Source organism: Asterias rubens, chromosome 17 (assembly GCF_902459465.1).
Source record: "Asterias rubens chromosome 17, eAstRub1.3, whole genome shotgun sequence".
Lineage (NCBI taxonomy): Eukaryota > Metazoa > Echinodermata > Asteroidea > Forcipulatida > Asteriidae > Asterias > Asterias rubens.
Window position 1 is genome coordinate 3,136,973 of NC_047078.1, and position 18,008 is coordinate 3,154,980.

Genomic DNA, 18,008 nt, shown 5'->3' on the forward strand with positions numbered 1-18,008 from the left:
ACCAAACTGAGCAATAAGCGTGTCATTATTTGAAAATTAAGCAGTTAAAAATCATTGAACAATTTATGATATGCAAATTCATAACAAGTGCATAAGAGAACACTTCCAACAGTCTTACATAATATCAACTGACTGAATGAAGATAAGGCACAATTTGAGTTTCAAAAACAGTTGTGGATGGCTTAAAACTCAGCACCATTGGAGAAACAAAGGCAGGCATGTATGCTTCGTTATTGACAGGCAAGGGCACTAAGGCATTTTTTCCCTTGGTAAAAGGCACTCTATGAGGAAATTGTAAATTACTACTGGGACGATTTCCAGGGCACCAAGGCAATGACCAGGGGGCATGGAGGCAATTGTCTTTGTTGTCTCCGTGAAGCATCATGCATGCAATGGAGTTGATTTGTCAAAATTGGTGCAAGTTCTACCTACATGATATGATGAACAAACTTATAGACCATGCTTTTTAAATTCAATATTAACTTTCTGTACAATAAATTTCTCCATTCACCAATTAAAAATGGCAGTTGCCAACATTCCAAAATTCTAATTCAAAAATTGAAATTCAACATCTTGTTGGAATTAACAAGCTAGGCATAGCCCCCTAAAAAAACCACTGAATACATTTAGAAAAGAATAATAAATCAAGTATACCTTCAGTTGTCCATTCACAAAAGGACAAACTTAAAGATACACAAACAGTTTTTAATAACACAAAAGTACAATTATGGCAATAATATGAAAAGTTCTATTTAGAAGAGAAAAAAACCTTTAAATTTGTACATTTTTTTCCTCCGACTAATAAGAGGATCCTTTACAGTTCACTTGGATGGATGGATCAGAAAGCTACTTCTTTGAAAACCTGAGGACGAATGAAAAACAAACATTACTACGTATTAGTATACACTTTAAAGCCTTACACTTGGCCCCCACCGGTCTCATCCATGGGATGGGGTGAGCTTGCCACAAATTAATATGTTTTTTTTTTTGGGGGGGGGGGGGGGGGGGAGAGGGGGACTTGTTTTTTTTGTGTGTTTTTTTTGGGGGGGGGGCTTGTTCATATAAAAACAGATAACATGTAAGTTTCTCGTTTTGATTCTGGTGTGTAAAAATTATTCTGGTCCAGTAGTAATGTTGAGCTACGAGCCATGCGATCTTGTGGTCCCCCCCCCCCCCCCTCAAAAAAAAAGTTGAATAATAATAATAGTGGCTCTTGTGACGCGCTCAGATCAGTAACTCAGTGACGCTCATGGTGATCGTACATTATTACCCCGTGTCACTGGGCCAGTTATTTCATTCCTAAAACCATCCCTGGGGAGTATACAGCCTGCGCTGCCAAGTTGTAAAGGCCACTAAGCTAAAATCAATCACAAGAACCATCACTGCCCTTCCCATTTAACCCGAGTGAAGAGAAGCATTGACAGTCAAGTTTCTTGCTCAAGGACACGAGTGTCATGACCAGGATTCGAACCCACACCCAGGGCCCAATTTCATAGAGCTGCTAAGCACACAAATTTGCTTAGCATGAAATTTTTGCCTTGATAAAAACAGAATCACCAACCAAATTTCCATGTGATTTTCAGGGTAGGCAAACAATAGCTGAACACCAGTAAAAAGCAATTTGCAACAAATTGAAATTTGGTTGGTAATCCTGTTTTATCAAGGAAGAAATTTCATGCTAAGCAAATTTTCGTGCTTAGCAGCTCCATGAAATTGGGTCCTGATGACTTAACAACCAGAGCTCGGCCCTGACACCCCATTTTTGAGTCCTGTTGGAGGTCATGGGGTCGTTAGGGATTAAATAAGGTCCAAGTAATTGGCGTTTGCGGGGGAGGGGGATAGAGTTGTGGGGTAGGAAAGGGCATAGAAGGGGGTATCTTGACAGAAATTAATTGTTTACTTTTCGAGATAGTCCTTGACACTTGTTGTATAACCACAAAGATTCCGGTGGCTTGTTTCTTTTGCAAAAACTAGTTTAGAGAGAAGGGGGGGGGGGGTGAGTTGTTGGGTCGAGGGAATGGAAAGAGGCATAGAGATGGGGGGGAGCATACAAGACAGAAATTTCTTTTCTTACTTTTCTAGATAGTCCTTGACGCTTGTATAGCCACTCTCCCTGGCTAGATGAATAAGGATCCCGGTGGCGTGGCGTCCTTGTTTCTTACGGCAGAAACTACAGTTGCATATCCCGCGGCATGGCGGACACACCCAATCCTGAAAAATCAAAACAACAAATTTAATTGGGTCAACAAATGGATTTCTTTGTTGGTTTCTTAAGATGCTCTTCCTGTCAGAGGGAACTCGGCAAACTCCCACAATTAAAGGGAATATAAACACAAAGCTGGGAACAGCCAATCTCTCCCCTCATGCGGACATTTGTTTTATCATTATGAATTACACAAATCAATACTTAGGCTGAACAAAATAATTGTTGTGTTTCCGGTTACCCGACCGTCCCTAGAAAATCACGCCGACCCTGTATCTTTTTATTTAAAAAAAACCGTATAAAATAAAATATTATGGTGCCGACCCTAAACCTCATTTTTGTGCACATCGTCCTGGTATGTTTCTATGTTTTTTCCTATATTTTTTATTCATCCAAACAATATTGTCAGACACTTCGAACCTTTGTCATTTCGTACCTTCGTCACTTCAATCGTACGTACCCACCGGCACGCCGCGTGTCGTCCCGTCCTTCGGATCGTTATGATTTCGTCCGTCCACACACACACACCACACGCACCAGGACCTTCTCGACAAATTCAGTTGTTGTGTTTATATATTCTAGAAGTGTGCTTGCAACACTTGCGCAAATTGAAGACGTGCCTACGCAAATTAAAACATTTTACCTGCGAGAATGTGCACATTTCCAACATTGCGCATTGGAATTTTGAACTTGCGTGATTACTTTTTTTGCGCGGTTCTGTGACGTACTTGGGCTCGTCGAAAAAGGAGTGCAGGGGTGTTTTCAGAAATTTTGTCACTCCGTTTATTTGCAGATAAAGTTGGGGTCAAGCATTGCAATTTCTGAAAAGTTATTTTTTGCAATTTTGTTTTTATGACTTAAGAATACATTAATATAAATGAGGAAAGTGTTTTTGAAAATGTTTGACAAGGGTCAACACAAGCATGGTGCCCCACCGAGACGCAATCGATCGAGACTTCTCAACTCCTTTCGTTGCATGCATGTGCTGTACATGAGTATGTACATATAATACATAAACATGTACATCTAAACCAAACATGTACTATGTGTGTACGTGCGGCGTGTGTTTGTGCATGCCGTGTACTGTGTGTGTCACGGCACCGCATGTAAAAATAAATAGTGTTTTTCGCTGCAGCATCATGGCGGCACAGCTTGGGACAGGGGGAGTCTTCGCATTGCTGCAAGGGATCTAGCATGGTGTCTCCACAAACCTCACATATTTATATTTATTCATACTTTTACATAAAAACTGCAATAAAAACATGTTGTTATTTGTTCTTGAAAGAATGGTTACATGTTCTTGTGTTTGTATTTTTACTCAAACCATCCAATTTCAACTGGTGTTAATTAAGTCAGCTACATGTATTCACAAATCAGTGAATAGACAGTACTGCATGTAGGGACTATTGATATTTACATAACAAATTTGACACGGTCAGTTTTTTAATTGAGTGCACAAAATAAAAAAAATATCGGAACATTAGCCTACCCTAATTTTCAGAGCCATAAAAACTTTAAGCAAAAAAAAAAGTTATTGCCTACCTACCTACCCAATTCTCCTGCCACAGTGTAATAGGAAATACAACTATTCTTTTGTTCGGCCTTATAGGCATAAAAAATATATGTTATGTTGGCGTAACGGGCCCCCCAAAATAGGCTAGTAGGTATTTTTGTTTCTAGTTGTTTAAGCCGGTAGTTTACCAGGGTACGAAATTAAGAAAATTTGCTGGTTGCCCCCAGGGCAACCAGCAACTGAAAATAGGTTGCCCACAAGAAAAATAGGTTGCCCGAAAAAAAAGAGATAAAGGTAATCATTGTTATTCTTTGTGTCATGCAACTTTCGTAAATATTAGAACTGTCAGTGTCAACCACGCAAATTAAAGTAGCGAGTGGATCTGCGCTCACACATGCTCGCTAGCTGTTCCCACACGCTTGTTATGTGCGCGTGCAGCATAACACGCGTGGCACCAGTGATCCCCGGAAAAGCGCAATTTCTAGAAAGCGCGTGTGCCCGCAGCCTCCATTCATCGTGTTTATCATTTGCAAGCTGGTCCCGCGCGCGGCACACTGTGCAGCATGACAACAGCGCAGCACCAGCGGTTGCTGGAAAGCGCGTGTGCGACCAGGATCAGCGGTGCAAACGTTCAGTCCCAACTATAGAAATGACCCAACTTTGTGTTTTGCTACACAGCAAAGATGGTAAGTAAAGGCCCATATATCTGCAGTTAGGCTGATTCTATAGTTGGGACAGAACAAGAACGTGAATTCCAATTGTAAATGCTGTACGTGTACCCTACGCACGTGCATTACTGTCCCGCTATTACACAGCACTGCAATTTTAACCGCGCGCGCTGTGCCATCGCATATTATTTAATACGTGAATGATGATGCTGGAAAGTTCTCACATGGCTCGCTGTCCGGTTGACGTCGTGGAATATACAAAAAAGGTTGAACATCATAAATATTTTTTTTGTGTGGAAAATTCAAACGATCTTTGGAGCTGGCACAATATAAGCAGGTTAGGCCTAAATTGTTGTTTTTCATAAGGTTGCCCGTCGGGCAACGGCGACACAATCACAGGTTGCCCGGATGATTTTTTGGTTGCCCCGGGCAACCGGGCAACCGTTAATTTCGCATTCTGTATACACGATAACAAAATAAATCATGGCTACACACAACAAATAGTATATTTTTAAACTCTTGATGAAATTTATTTAAATTTCATGTCTTTAATAGATTTTTATCATTAAATTTCTTCCCTTGAAAAAATAAAAATACCCAGGGTCGGCCGTATTTTTAGGGTAGGTTGGGTTACTAACATGACATATTTTTTTGTATGCCTCTTTGTAGTCATTGTGAAATCAGAGATTAAACGTAGCTTGGGGGATTCAAGCCCACAACCTTGTAATTGCAAGTCCTGCAGTCTAACCACTGGACCTACATAATCCCTGCAAAGGATGCATCTTTTGTGGTCTTTCCATTGTCGCTGTAGTTAAGAACCTTTCATCTTTGTACACACAATTCCTTGTGGAATGCAAGTTTATAGAATTCCCGTACAGAGACCATTTCACCAAAAATATTTAAAGTATCATAGAAAATAAAGATTTAGATGAAAACAGCTGATGAAAACTGATTAATAATAGTAGGAAAACAAGAGTAAGTGAACTGGTGGCAATCCCCGGTAAACGTTTGCTTGATGGTGGGATGCCATACAGGACAAGACAAACAACGGACACAAAAGACAAAAACATGACAAAGCATGACTGTGAAATTATTGAGTTGTTTGGACAGCCCACTAAATCCAAACCACATTATTTAACCCATCTGACTGAACCAATACATCCACCACCTGGGCCCAATTTCATGGCTCTGCTTACCGTAAGCACAGAACCGGCGCTTACGGAAGCAGGGAATTCTGTGCTTACGGCAAGCGTATTTCAGGGGTAGCGGCGAATTTTGGCTTCTGCGCGTGCGTTACTAGGCATTCTAGGCTTACAACGCTAGCGCATAAATTCGACGCTTGCATGTAAGCGGGGAATCATGATCGTAAGCGTATACGGCGGTAAGCAGAGCCATGAAATTGGGCCCAAGTGTGTTCCATTTTTCATTTTCCTCTTGGTCTCCATAAGGCAGTGAATATGAAAGCATTGTCCTTGGTTTTATCCTGTGCACAGTTGTTGCTTTCTTGTCACTTAAAGGTACTGGACACATTGTCTCACTTTGTGTATCCCAACATAAGCATTAAAAATAAGCATCGTAGAAAATTACGACTCAATTGGTCATGGAATTTCCAAGAGAACAACGAAAGAAAAAAAAACGCCCTTGTTGCACAAATTTTTGTACTTTCAGATGCATTAAAAAGGTTTCAGGCCTGAAATGTTTCTCATTTGGGCGAGAAATTACCTCTTTCTCGAAAAAACAACATTACTTCAGAGGAAGCCAGTTCTAACAATGCGTTATACTATTACCAGCTCTCTTTTGCTCGTACCAAGAACTGTTTATGCTAACAATTATTTTGAGTGATTACCAATAGTGTCCAAGTGCATTTATCACTGGACTGTGTCGATAGTGGACTCAATAGAGACCTTGGCTTTTTGTCACACTACAGCACGGACTCATTACCATCCTTCGTTTAGACTGCTGACTGTTTTTATGCTAACAATTATTTTGAGTAGTTACCAATAGTGTCTAAGTGCATTTATCACTGAACTGTGTCGATAGTGGACTCAATAGAGACTTGGGCTTTTTGTCACACTACAGCCAAACTCATTCCCATCCTTCGTTTAGACTGCTGGACTGTTTTTATGCTAACAATTATTTTGAGTAATTACATATAATGTACACGTTTAGTAGTTGTCAAAGACCAGTGTTCTCACTTGTTATCCCATCATAAACAATTGTGTAATCTTTTAGTGTTATATGTTGTTATATTTATATTCATATTTATATTTATACATAGTTTTTAACGATTCCTGTAAGTGGCGGCTTTCCGCTGTTGGATGTCAATAAAAAAATAAAAATAAATAAAGCATAAAATAACAAGCCTGTTAAAACTTGGGCTCGATTAATTGGTCATCAAAGTTACGAGAAAATGATGAAAGAAAAAATACCCTTGTTGGACGAATTTGTGTGCTTTCAGATAATAAAAGACTTCTAGCTAGTAGTCTCTTATTATTTTAGTGAGAAATTACCTCTTCCTCAAAAACTACGTTACTTCAGAGGGAGTCGTTTCCCATAATGTGTTATACTATCAACAGCTGTACAATGCTCGTTACCAAGTCAGTTTTTAAGTTAATATTTGTTTTGAGTAATTACCAACCGTGTACCTTCCCTTTAACCAAATAAAAAAATAACAGCCGAAAGGTGATTTCAACATTTAAGATTCTGTAAGTGTTTAAGTCCTCAGACGTTTTTGTTTCTTAGCAACATACATGTAGAGTGAGTTTGAGAAGCATTTGATGACGAGCAACCGAAGCTGCCAAAGTGCTCTTCAAAAAGAAAAACAAAAACTCGACGACCTTTCCGACTGAGGGGTACCTAAAGGCTTCCCAACTGAAGCTGTACTTTTGACTCATTCATCACAAAATTCATGTTGCCAAGGTGACTAGCATGCTGGGAGGTACATGCTTGGGTCTCACAATATGTACCAACAACCAGACTAATTGATTGTCTGTAATGCTTAAAGGCACTGGACACCTTTGGTAATAATTGTCAAAGACCAGTTTTCTCACTGGTGAATCCCAACATACATGTATGCATCAAAGAACAAATCTGTGAACATTTGAACTCAATTGGTCGTTGAAGTTGCGAGAGAATTATGGGAAAAAAACCACCCTTGTCGCACAAGTGTGCTTTCAGATGCTTGAATTTGAGGCCTCAACTCGAATATTTTAGTGAGAAATTACTTCTTCCTTAAAAAACTACATTAATTCAGAGGGAGCCGTTTCTCCAGTGTGTTTTACTATCAACAGCTCTCCAGTGCCAACAACTACTTTGAGTAATTACCAAGAGTGTCCACTGTCCAGTGCCTTTAATGATTTTGTTTATGTGTGTTGTGATTTATTTAGCCTTCAAGAAAGACTCTGCTAATAGTGTAGAAACATCAGGCTATTAATTATTTGTTTGCATTTATTTAGGTCCTTTTGGTTGGTGAGCATTTTGCGACAGCTAATTCTATTTTCTTGCTTGGACAACAGCTCTCTATTGCTTGTTACTTGTTTTGTGCTGAGAATTATTTTGAATATTTACCAACAGTGTCCACTGCCTTTAATGCTTTGGCTTGAGTATTAAGTTATAACCCTAGAGCGTACCAGGGGAGCAAAGGGTCTTAACAACTGCACTTAATTTGTTTTAACTAAACCCCCAAGAGAAAGCCACAAGATGGAGTTTCTAATAGGAGGGAGTTTTTGTTATTGATTCAGTACAACGGATGCTAGTAAAAGTGCCCTTTGAGACTTATAAACTGAAAGCCAGCCCTGACACAGAAGTACAGTGTATCAGTGTTTCCTTTGTTGAATAATATACATTTCCAATAAAAACTTTTGTAGGTTTTGGCCATAACATTAATCCCTACTCACTGTGAATGAAGGTATAGGTATGTTTGATATATAAATCTTCATTAGTCGTCCGGTTTTTTAAAGGAAAAAAAAGGGAAAATCACAGATCAATATTTTCAGTTGAGTCGCAAAAACCTCATGTACATGCTAAAATAATTTTGTCTCACTGATACAAAAAAATAATTTTGTGAAACTGTTTTACTCATTTCTCAAAAACTAAAGCACCTAAAGCAAGTAATATTTTAAGAGAAGCTTTCTACAAAAATTATCATTATCTTAACACCATTTAAAGGCACCGGACACTATTGGTAATTACTCAAAACAACTGTTAGCATAATACCTTACTTGGTAGGCTAACAACAATGGAGATAGAATAAACAATGTGAAGTAAGAAGGCCTGGGCGAATAATTCGAATATCCGGTTAATGGCGAATAGGTTTTCCTATCCGTAACCGCGAATGCCTTTACTCAAAATAATTGTTAGCATAATAACTTACTTGGTAGGCTAACAACAATGGAGATAGAATAAACAATGTGAAGTAAGAAGGCCTGGGCGAATAATTTGAATATCCGGTTAATGGCGAATAGGTTTTCCTATCCGTAACCGCGAATGCCTTTTTTTTCTTAATCGGATATCCGCAAGGGGGCAAATACCTGTTTATAAACCGGATAGTCCTGTAATTATAACCCAGTAACCAGATATTCCTATTATCCGCGATCGTCGTGGCGACAACTGATAGGAATGTTTTGTTTGAATCCTTATGAAACTTCTATTAAGACAGCATAAAACAGCATAAAACAACATAAATGAAGTATTTAACTATGCTCACCTCCGTGAAGAGTTAAAACAATGACATTTCTGACGTAATTTGTTCAAAGATTTCTTTTATGAATGAACCGAGTGACACTGTCTAAAACTAATATCAATCTCACTCACAAACGAACAGCGCCCTCTAGCGAAAAAAAAACAACGTTAAAAATTATAGCGCCCTCTAGCAGCGGGAAAAAGGTATTCGAATATCCGGTTAACTTCGGATATCAAATTTTACTATTCGCCCAGCACTAGAAGTAACGTATTTTTCAAGAATGCAGACATTTTCAACAAATTTGATTTTCGAGACTTCACAATAAGATTTTGAGATCCCGAAATCAAACGAAACATCTAACAGCACACAACTTCACGGGAGTTTTTTCTAGCATTACTATTTGCAACTTCGACGACCAATTGAGTTCAAATTGTAACAGGTTAATTATTTTGTGCATATTAATTATGTTGAGACCCACCGAGTGAGAAGACTGATCTTTGACAATTACCAAAGGTGTCCAGAATCTGTAAGTTTAACTTAAATTTATCAAAGTTTGTGTTTTGTGTCATACAAAAGTACCTGAACCCTTTATCTTACACTCAGGTTTGACAGACTACATACATGTACAAGCCCTCGGGGCTGCCAGCACTTAAATTGCTCAAGTCTGTAATGTCCAGAAAAGAAAGATTTCAAGCCGAAGAACAAATGTGTTTTGTTCAGTTTTATTTACAATAAGAAAACAATCGCAGGATTCTCAGACAATCCCATGTGTCTCGCCAGAGTGGAAAGACAAATAACCATTGTGAACCTTTCATGAAGTGCTGCACTTTTCAGTTTGTGAACTGTGTAAGTGCACTGTGTAAGCGTCGTACCAGAGTGAATGAGCGCACCAAATTCAAACTCTGGTGTGTTTCTGTTCAGCAGAGTGTGGGTTCGAGTCCCTGTCGTGACACTTGCAAGAGAGGGTAGTAGTTAAAAAGCAGGACAGTTCATTTCAGAACTGAGAAGTCTCTGAATTACGAAAAATCTATTCCGCGTTAGTAGAATATATATAGCAAGACAATTCTCCATCTCTAACAAGCAAAGTCAACCTGGCAAGTAGACACACATTATGGTGTTACCGCCAACCTAAAATTATGGAACTTCTACAAAAAGTTGGTGTGATATTTATAATTCAGATTCAAAATCAGATTCAGATAGATAGCTTACCGGTGTAATCAGCGCTGTTTTGGCATCCTCACCATAGCGATTCCGAAGGCATGGCCCGCAGAATTGACCCTTGACCCCGGTACAGCCACTGAAGCGACAGATAGTCTTCATATCAAGGGTTTTCTGTCGGCACTGGTGGCAGGTTGTGCCCTGTCAAAATAGGAATACTAAGACACTTACATGTAAAATCAGGATTTTAATTTCAAATATAAACACACTCTTTAAGTCTATAGTTCATCTAACCCCACGCTCTTATCAGCAGCAGAGTGTGGGTGCGTATCCCGGTCATGACACTTTTGCCCTTGAGCGAGGCAGTTAATCAATTAAATCCATAACTGTTTTGTAAAAAGTTGGGGAGGTAGTTAGTGGGCGAATAGTGAAATTTTGATATTCGGATACCGCTGGCCAACTATCCGAAATTAACCGGATATTTGAATAGTTTTTTTCGCCGCCAGAGGGCGCTATTAAAAAAAAAACAGTGTCACTCGGTTCATTCATAAAAATAACCGGATCTAATTTAAAGATGGCGATTTGCTTTTCTTTTGATCGTGATTGACTCTACGTGAAGGAAAAATTCGTAATTTTTGAACAAATTACGTCAGAAATGTGATTGTTTTAACTCTTCACGGAGGTGAGCATAGTTAAATACTTAATTTATGCTGTTTTATGCTGTCTTAATAGAAGTTTCATAAGGATTCAGACAAAACATTCCTATCAGTTGTCGCCCGACATCCGCGGATATTCGGATATTAAAAAGATACCGGTTACTTGGTTGTAATTACAGAACTATCCGGTTTATAAATAGGTATTCGCGCCCTATGCGGATATCCGGTTAAGAAAAAAAAGGCATTCGCGGTTACGGATAGGAAAACCTATTTGCCATTAACTGGATATTCGAATAATTCGCCCAGGCCTAGAGGTAGTGCATTCTGCTCTACCAACCATGCTCGTAGTAGATTATACACATGCCTGCATCCTTACGGACTGTAAAGGGGGAACCATATTTCAGCCCCAGATGTAGGTGGCAACATGCCCCAGGTGACAGTTGAATTGGGTCGAAAGCCAAAATCGTTAAGTGTAGCCCTCACCTTAAAGTGCGCATCCAGCCGTGTGAGTTGGGCGACATCTCATAAATAACATAAAAGAAAAATCAAAGACTGGCGATAATCAGATTTAGTTTATACAGTAAATGACCTTTGACCTACCACTTCAGCATTGTATTTCTTCTCCTTCACGCACTCGGCAACCATATTCAGTTCTTCCTCTGTGATATCTTCCGGTTGTCTGATGACCGCAAGGGGGCGCTGTGCCTTGCGTCGCTTTGTCGGTGTCGGCAGACACTCTTCTTCTTCGTCCTCAAAGATTTCAAACTCTGGATCTGAATCGCCATCGGAGGCAGGCGCTTTCTTGAACGTCGGGCCAAACTTGATTATTAATTTCTACCAAAATAGAACAAACAAATTTTTATACGTCATTTCTAAATACATTAATTGACCAGAATCAAAAAGGAGAAGAAAAAAAAACTTTTCACATTGGAACTAGGCCTTGAATTTCGTTCCTGAGAAAGGGCAAAACGCGATAAATTTATTTCTACCAGAAGTGAAAAAACAAACACAACATTTCGAAACACATCATGTACAAATCAAAGAGAGAACAAAAAACCTGTTCACATTTTAACCAGGCCTTCAAATGCCGCGATGCCATCTGCTTTATGGCGGTGCCCTTTGCAAGATTTCAATACAAATTGACATTTTCCTCACCAAGGTGCCTTCTACCAGAGGAAAAATTGCTGGCCTGAAACAAAATTAAAGGCAGTGGACACTATTGGTAATTGTCAAAGACTGGCCTTCACAGTTGGTGTATCTCAACATATATGCATAAAAATAACAGAACCTGTGAAAATTTGAGCTCAATCGGTCATCGAACTTGTGAGATAATAATGAAAGAAAAAAACACCCTTGTCACACGAAGTTGTGTGCTTTTAGATGGTTGATTTCGAGACCTCAAGTTCTAAACTATGACTCATGAGGTCTCGAAATCAAATTCGTGGAAAAATACTTCTTTCTCGAAAACTATGGCACTTCAGAGGGAGCCGTTTCTCACAATGTTTTATACCATCAACCTCTCCCCATTACTAGTCACCAAGAAAAGTATTATGGTAATAATTATTTTGAGTAATTACCAATGGTGTCCACTGCCTTAAAATAAAAACCAATTGCAGGCATGTATATGCTTCATTTTTGAAGGGCAAGGGGAACCAAGGCATTTTCTCCTTGCGGGAAAGGGCACCTTACAATTTCTACTGTAAGCATTTCAAGGGCACCAAGGCAATGACTTGGGGGTATGGAGGCAATCGCCTTTGTTGGCCTGAAATTGTTAGAACATTTGGGCGACTTTGTTTTTCTTTTGGCTAGCAACTCACCTGTCCTTCCTTGACTGGGAACGCATCTTCGTCATCAAGATACACCTTCACATTCTCGTCTTCGATGGCCTCCGCCCTCCTCTTCTGCCCCCGAGTGCGGATTCTTGAGGCACAGGCAAAGAGTGGCGAACTGAGGCGTGCCTTGCGGGAAGGGTTCCTACGTCTCGAGATGAAACTGCAGTCGAGAGTTTTCCTGGTCTTAGGTGATCTCTGAGGAGGCAAGAAGCATTGGGGTGTGATTGCCAGGGATGTGATAAGCTGTCAAAAAAAGGTGAAAGTTTCCGAGCGTGAAAGCTTCCAAGTGCGAAGCGTGAAAGCTTGCGAGCGTGAAAGCTTCCAAGCGAAGCCTGCTTACAAACATTTATCTAATAATAATAATAATATCAAATTCTTATATAGTGCACGTATCTACCAAACAAGGAACTCAAGGCACTGAGTATATATACAAACTTTCAGAAAGATATGTTTTATTGCTGTGATGAATTCTGAGACCCAATTATTTAGCACCTTTAAGGGTTTACAAACCCACCAGACCTCACCCTGGTCTGCTTATCTGCTCGGCCATTACACGCCACGTATTTTATAAAGCGTTCATTGTCTTTACTTAGTATAGGCAAGGTTCCAAATGTGGCGACAACATTAACAAAATCAAATTATGCAGCCCATGAAAGTATAAACAATTTGGAAATCCTGGTGCCAAGTGCCTAAAAGGAGTGTACCTTTGGTGAATTGGAGCGTCGCCGTGGTAACCCTGGCATTCCCTTCAGGTCTGCAAGTAACTGATCGAGCTGTAACCAAACGGAAGAAAAGGTCAGAACAAGCTGTGTACAGGTCATAGGTCAAACTAATGGAGTACACTCATTGAACAATAGACTAATCCATTAAGTAATGACTTCATTTTGAACTCCTCAGATTTCTAAAGTTGGTTCAAATGGTTTAAGGCAAGCCTTTATATAAGTTTGTATTCCTCCAGATGAACAAACCCTGGCCCTACTGTGCTATAAACCCTTTAGTCCAAACTGCGTATGGGATTGGTGTCTGCCGTTTCTTATGTTATAATGCAAAAACATTTCCCCAAATCTAAGACATGGCAACTGTCTTTATAGTCTGGGAAATTAAAATTTAATTTGGGGTTGAATACATCGAGGGAAAACTTTATGCCATGTCTGTTACGTAGAGAGAGGAGGTATACTCCTCCCCACCCCAATCCTACTATAAAAACCACGCTGGCACCAGCCAATCTTCACACAACCATTGGTTCAACGTCTATGGGGTGCGTTCGTTTAGCTGCCCTGGGTCTACCCCGGTGTGTGGCGGTTTTGTTTTCCAGGACGAATGTGGATAATTATCTGCACACATTCGTCCTTGAAAGAAAAAACGCCACACGACCCAGGGGTCCACCGAGGGAAGCTAAACGTTTGTGTTTTGTGTCATACAAAAAACAACAACAGCCCTTTAATTCAAATCGTTAATTAGTAGATTGTCCAATCATGCGTCCCATGACAGCTCCTATTAACAATCTCTCGGCAAATTATTGTGCAATACTCCCTGCTGTGTTTTTGACAAGCAATGATGACTAAGTTGTTTTCAAGTGTTTGAATTTGATTGAGACTGTTTTGCTTGTCAAATTTAATTCACTTATAATTACCATAGCCTTGTTTTCCTCGATGTTTTTTTGTCGCCGTAACTCGTAAGCAACATCTTCGCCTTCTGTCTCCACCTGAGAAAGCTTAATTGTCAAACACAGAAAAAAAAATGTACAAAATCTGAATCAGAAACTTTGTATTGCAGCTGGATACATTTTATTTTTAAATAATCCCAGGGGGGAAGACAGTTTCATTGTGTAACCAGCTACAGTAATGAGGACAATGTCTGTCTTCTTTAAAAGTTTATTATCTTCAAGTACGCGCCAATCCTCCAATCAGATTGGCAGAATGGAGTGGTGATAAAACCTATATTGCACGGCTAATATCACTACCATGCGTCTTGTGTGTTAAATACATTATCACACGCGCGCTCGTAGAAATACGGAAAATATGGCGCGTCTGCGTCCCATATCCAACTCGGTCTTCGGCCTCGTTGGATATGGGACGCAGAAGCGCTACATTTTTCCGTATTCCACTCACGAGTGCTTGTGTGATAACTTATAATAATATTATTAACAATGGATAACTTTCCGTATGGCGCCACCACCTTTTCACTCATTTTTACAAAAAGGGATATCTCATTGAGGTAAATTAGATACTATATTATTTCTTATCGAATGAAAAAGTGGTGGCGCCATACGGAAACTTTTCCTTAACAATAATATATTCAATAAATTAATAATTACATTTTGCATATAGCTTTGGGCCTAGGTTACTTTTTAGGTAGGACAAGGAGGCCTATATAATAGTTTTGTAGGAAACTAATTTAATTTATTCTCGTCTTGGTTAGCATGGAAAATTGACACTTGTTACAACTTGTAAACAAAGTCACAGGTGGTCATGTCATGGTGGTGGCAGGATACGAAATCTCAGGCCCTGCGAAATCTTTTCCACCACAACACAGCCATGACAGCTCCCCACTCTCCCGCCCCCAAACAACAATATCAACCCCCATGTTATACTATATAGGCTAGGTCATGTAGGTAAGGCCAAAGATTAAAAGAGCGCCGAAGGCGCGGACCAACAACCATTGTTTCAATGTTTGTGTTCACTGCATGTTTATCATGTTAGAAATTCGTTCTGCTTGAAATTGAATGATTTGAATTGAAATTTTTGCGGCGGACGGCCAACGTTTCAATACAGATTTTCGCCACAATTTTCACAAAGGGTTATAAAACAAATGGATTACGTGTCTAAACACTCAGTTAACGCAAAGACATGTAGGATGTCACAGTATAAAAATCGAGTATTATTTGTTATTCGTACCTTTCGTAAAGTAGCCATTTTTAAAGAGCTGTCTTGGAAGTCCTGTGTTGTGCACAAATCGTTACAGACGTACGTCGTGTATAGCCTTCGCGGTTTATGCACACACGTGGGTTAAAATCCGCGGGTAAGTTTATTAGACTGGTCTCCACCGGGGATCCTACCATACGTCATGATACTCAGTATAGAATGACACAGGATACCAGACGAAAAAAGAGTAATAAATGCCAAGGGTACAACATAAATAGCTCGCCCCTGGATAACGTGCAAGATGGAGCTGAGAATAGGGGAGGGTTTACTTTAAGTGGAGGGGGGGGGGGGGTAAGCGGTTTTGCGTGGGGTAAAATTACCAAGCAATCACATTCCAGCCAAGAAACTTAATATCAGATATAAATGTTATAAAAAACTTATTTGACCATTATTTGCACTAATTGTTGTTTTTCCCTATAAAAAAACCTCATACAAACAGAAGTTTCATATTTTTTTTTTTTTTTTTTTTTTTTTTGGGGGGGCGGGGGGGGGGGGGCTTCAATATTTACAGGCCTGAATGGTCATCTTACTAGCAGCAGAAACATTGTCGCAGCTTACTTGAAAACGCAAAGGAGGGTGTCATTTAAAAAACAAATAATCCATAATAAAATAAATAAATGCCTGGGGAAACTTCCTGAACAAAAAAAAACTGGGAAAGATTTTAAAGCGCATCGAGTGTTAAGCAGAAAATAGTGCTTAGCAAATTTTGCTATGCTAAGCAAACAATGGGTGGGCAACAGTCACAACAATGTAGGCCCAAGTTTTATGGACTTTCGGATGATAGCCAGTTTGTTTGTGCTTACCCTGTGGGAAACTTCCTGACCAACTGGGCCAAATTTTAAAGCGCACCGAGTGTTAAGCAGAAAATAGTGCTTAGCAAATTGTTCTATGCCAACTAAGCAAACAATGGGTGGGCAACAGTCACAACAATGTAAACTTTATGGACTTTCGAATGATAGCCAGTTGTTTGTGCTTATATAGGCTTTATGAAAAGGGGCCATGGCACAGCATCCTCACCGTACACAACCTCAAGGTAACACAATTCGGTTTACAATAGAAATTTACTTCAATATTCCTTGGGTTATTGGTAATTGTCAAATACCAGTATTCTCACTTGCTGTATCTCAACATATGTATAAAATAACAAACCTGCGAACATTTTAGCTCAATTGGTTGTCGAAGTTGCGAGATAATAATGAATGAAAAAACACCCTCGTTACACTACGAAGTCGTGTGCTTTCAGATGCTTGATTTGGAGACCTCAAATTCTTAATCATGAGGTCTCGAAATCAAATTCGTGGAAAATTACTTCTTTCTCGAAAACTACGTTACTTCAGAGGGAGCCGTTTCTCACAATGTTTTATAATCAACAGCTCTCCATTACTTGTAACCGAGTAGGTTTTTATGCTAAAAATTATTTAGAGTAATAATTACCAAAAATCCCAAACACCTAAAAAAAAACTCATTTTCATAGCTTTAGTGAGTTTATTGATTCCATACACCAACATACAAATGTATTTAATATGATCATTCATTAACTTAAACATTTTTAAAAGGCACATTGTTTTTTGTAAATATTATTTCAATTGAATTCAAAACCAAAGAGTTGAAGCCATAGGCCCAAGATAGGCTTAAATCTTGTGTCATCAAATAATATAAATCCTCTGTAAATTATATGTTTCCATAAAGCATGTATTCTTGCACCTTGGTTCACTCAAATGTGATTCTTGTATGCGTGGCTAACCTTTCCCTTTTGTTTTAAATAAAGAAAAGGCGTTAAGCGATTCCCCTTTTCATATTAATATTTCACTATACTTTCACCAATTTGTGTTTAACTATTATCTTATATTGTTGGTTTTAAACCATACCTTCTAAATATATAAACATGAGCTGAAATCCAAATGTCAAATGAAAAAGTGCTTTTCAAACACCATGAAAATAAATAAAAATTTGAAAAAATACAATCTAAATACACTGAAAAGATATGTAAACAATTTAAACTAACATAAGAACACAATGCATTTCTGTACGTTTTAAAGGCCCTGTACACGTTTGGTAATTGTCAAATACCAGTGTTCTCACTTGGTGTATCCCATCATAAGCATAAATAATTAGCCTGTGAAAATTTTGGCTCAATCAGTCATCGAAGTTGCGAGAAATAATGAAAGAAAAAACACCCTTGTTGGACGAATTTGTGTGCTTTCAGATAGGAATAAAAGAGTTCTAGCTAGAAGTTTTTTATTATTTTAGTGAGAAAAAACCTCTTTCTCAAAGACTACGCTACTTCAGAGGGAGTCGTTTCCCACAATGTTTTATACTATCAACCGCTCTCCAATGCTCGTTACCAAGTCAGTTTTTAAGTTAATATTTGTT

The 18,008-nt window shown here is 39.0% G+C and overlaps 1 protein-coding gene across 3 annotated transcripts; it reads right to left on the reverse strand.

Annotated features, from left to right (window-relative positions):
* Positions 1–284: 284 nt before the first annotated feature.
* Positions 285–15,686, reverse strand: LOC117301519 (cell division cycle-associated 7-like protein). 3 transcript variants are annotated; one of them, XM_033785544.1, is made up of 8 exons: positions 15,609–15,686; positions 14,345–14,425; positions 13,416–13,484; positions 12,697–12,906; positions 11,480–11,713; positions 10,275–10,424; positions 2,075–2,211; positions 285–862 (listed from the first exon to the last, which is right to left on the reverse strand). In XM_033785544.1, exons 1-8 carry the CDS (start codon positions 15,624–15,626, stop codon positions 847–849), a joined length of 915 nt encoding a protein of 304 aa, XP_033641435.1. In that variant the 5' UTR covers positions 15,627–15,686; the 3' UTR covers positions 285–846. The 3 variants fall into 3 exon arrangements, with proteins under 3 accessions (XP_033641435.1, XP_033641433.1, XP_033641434.1); XM_033785542.1 differs by having other exon boundaries at positions 12,697–12,954; XM_033785543.1 differs by having other exon boundaries at positions 12,697–12,954; positions 14,345–14,416; positions 15,609–15,649.
* Positions 15,687–18,008: the final 2,322 nt, after the last annotated feature.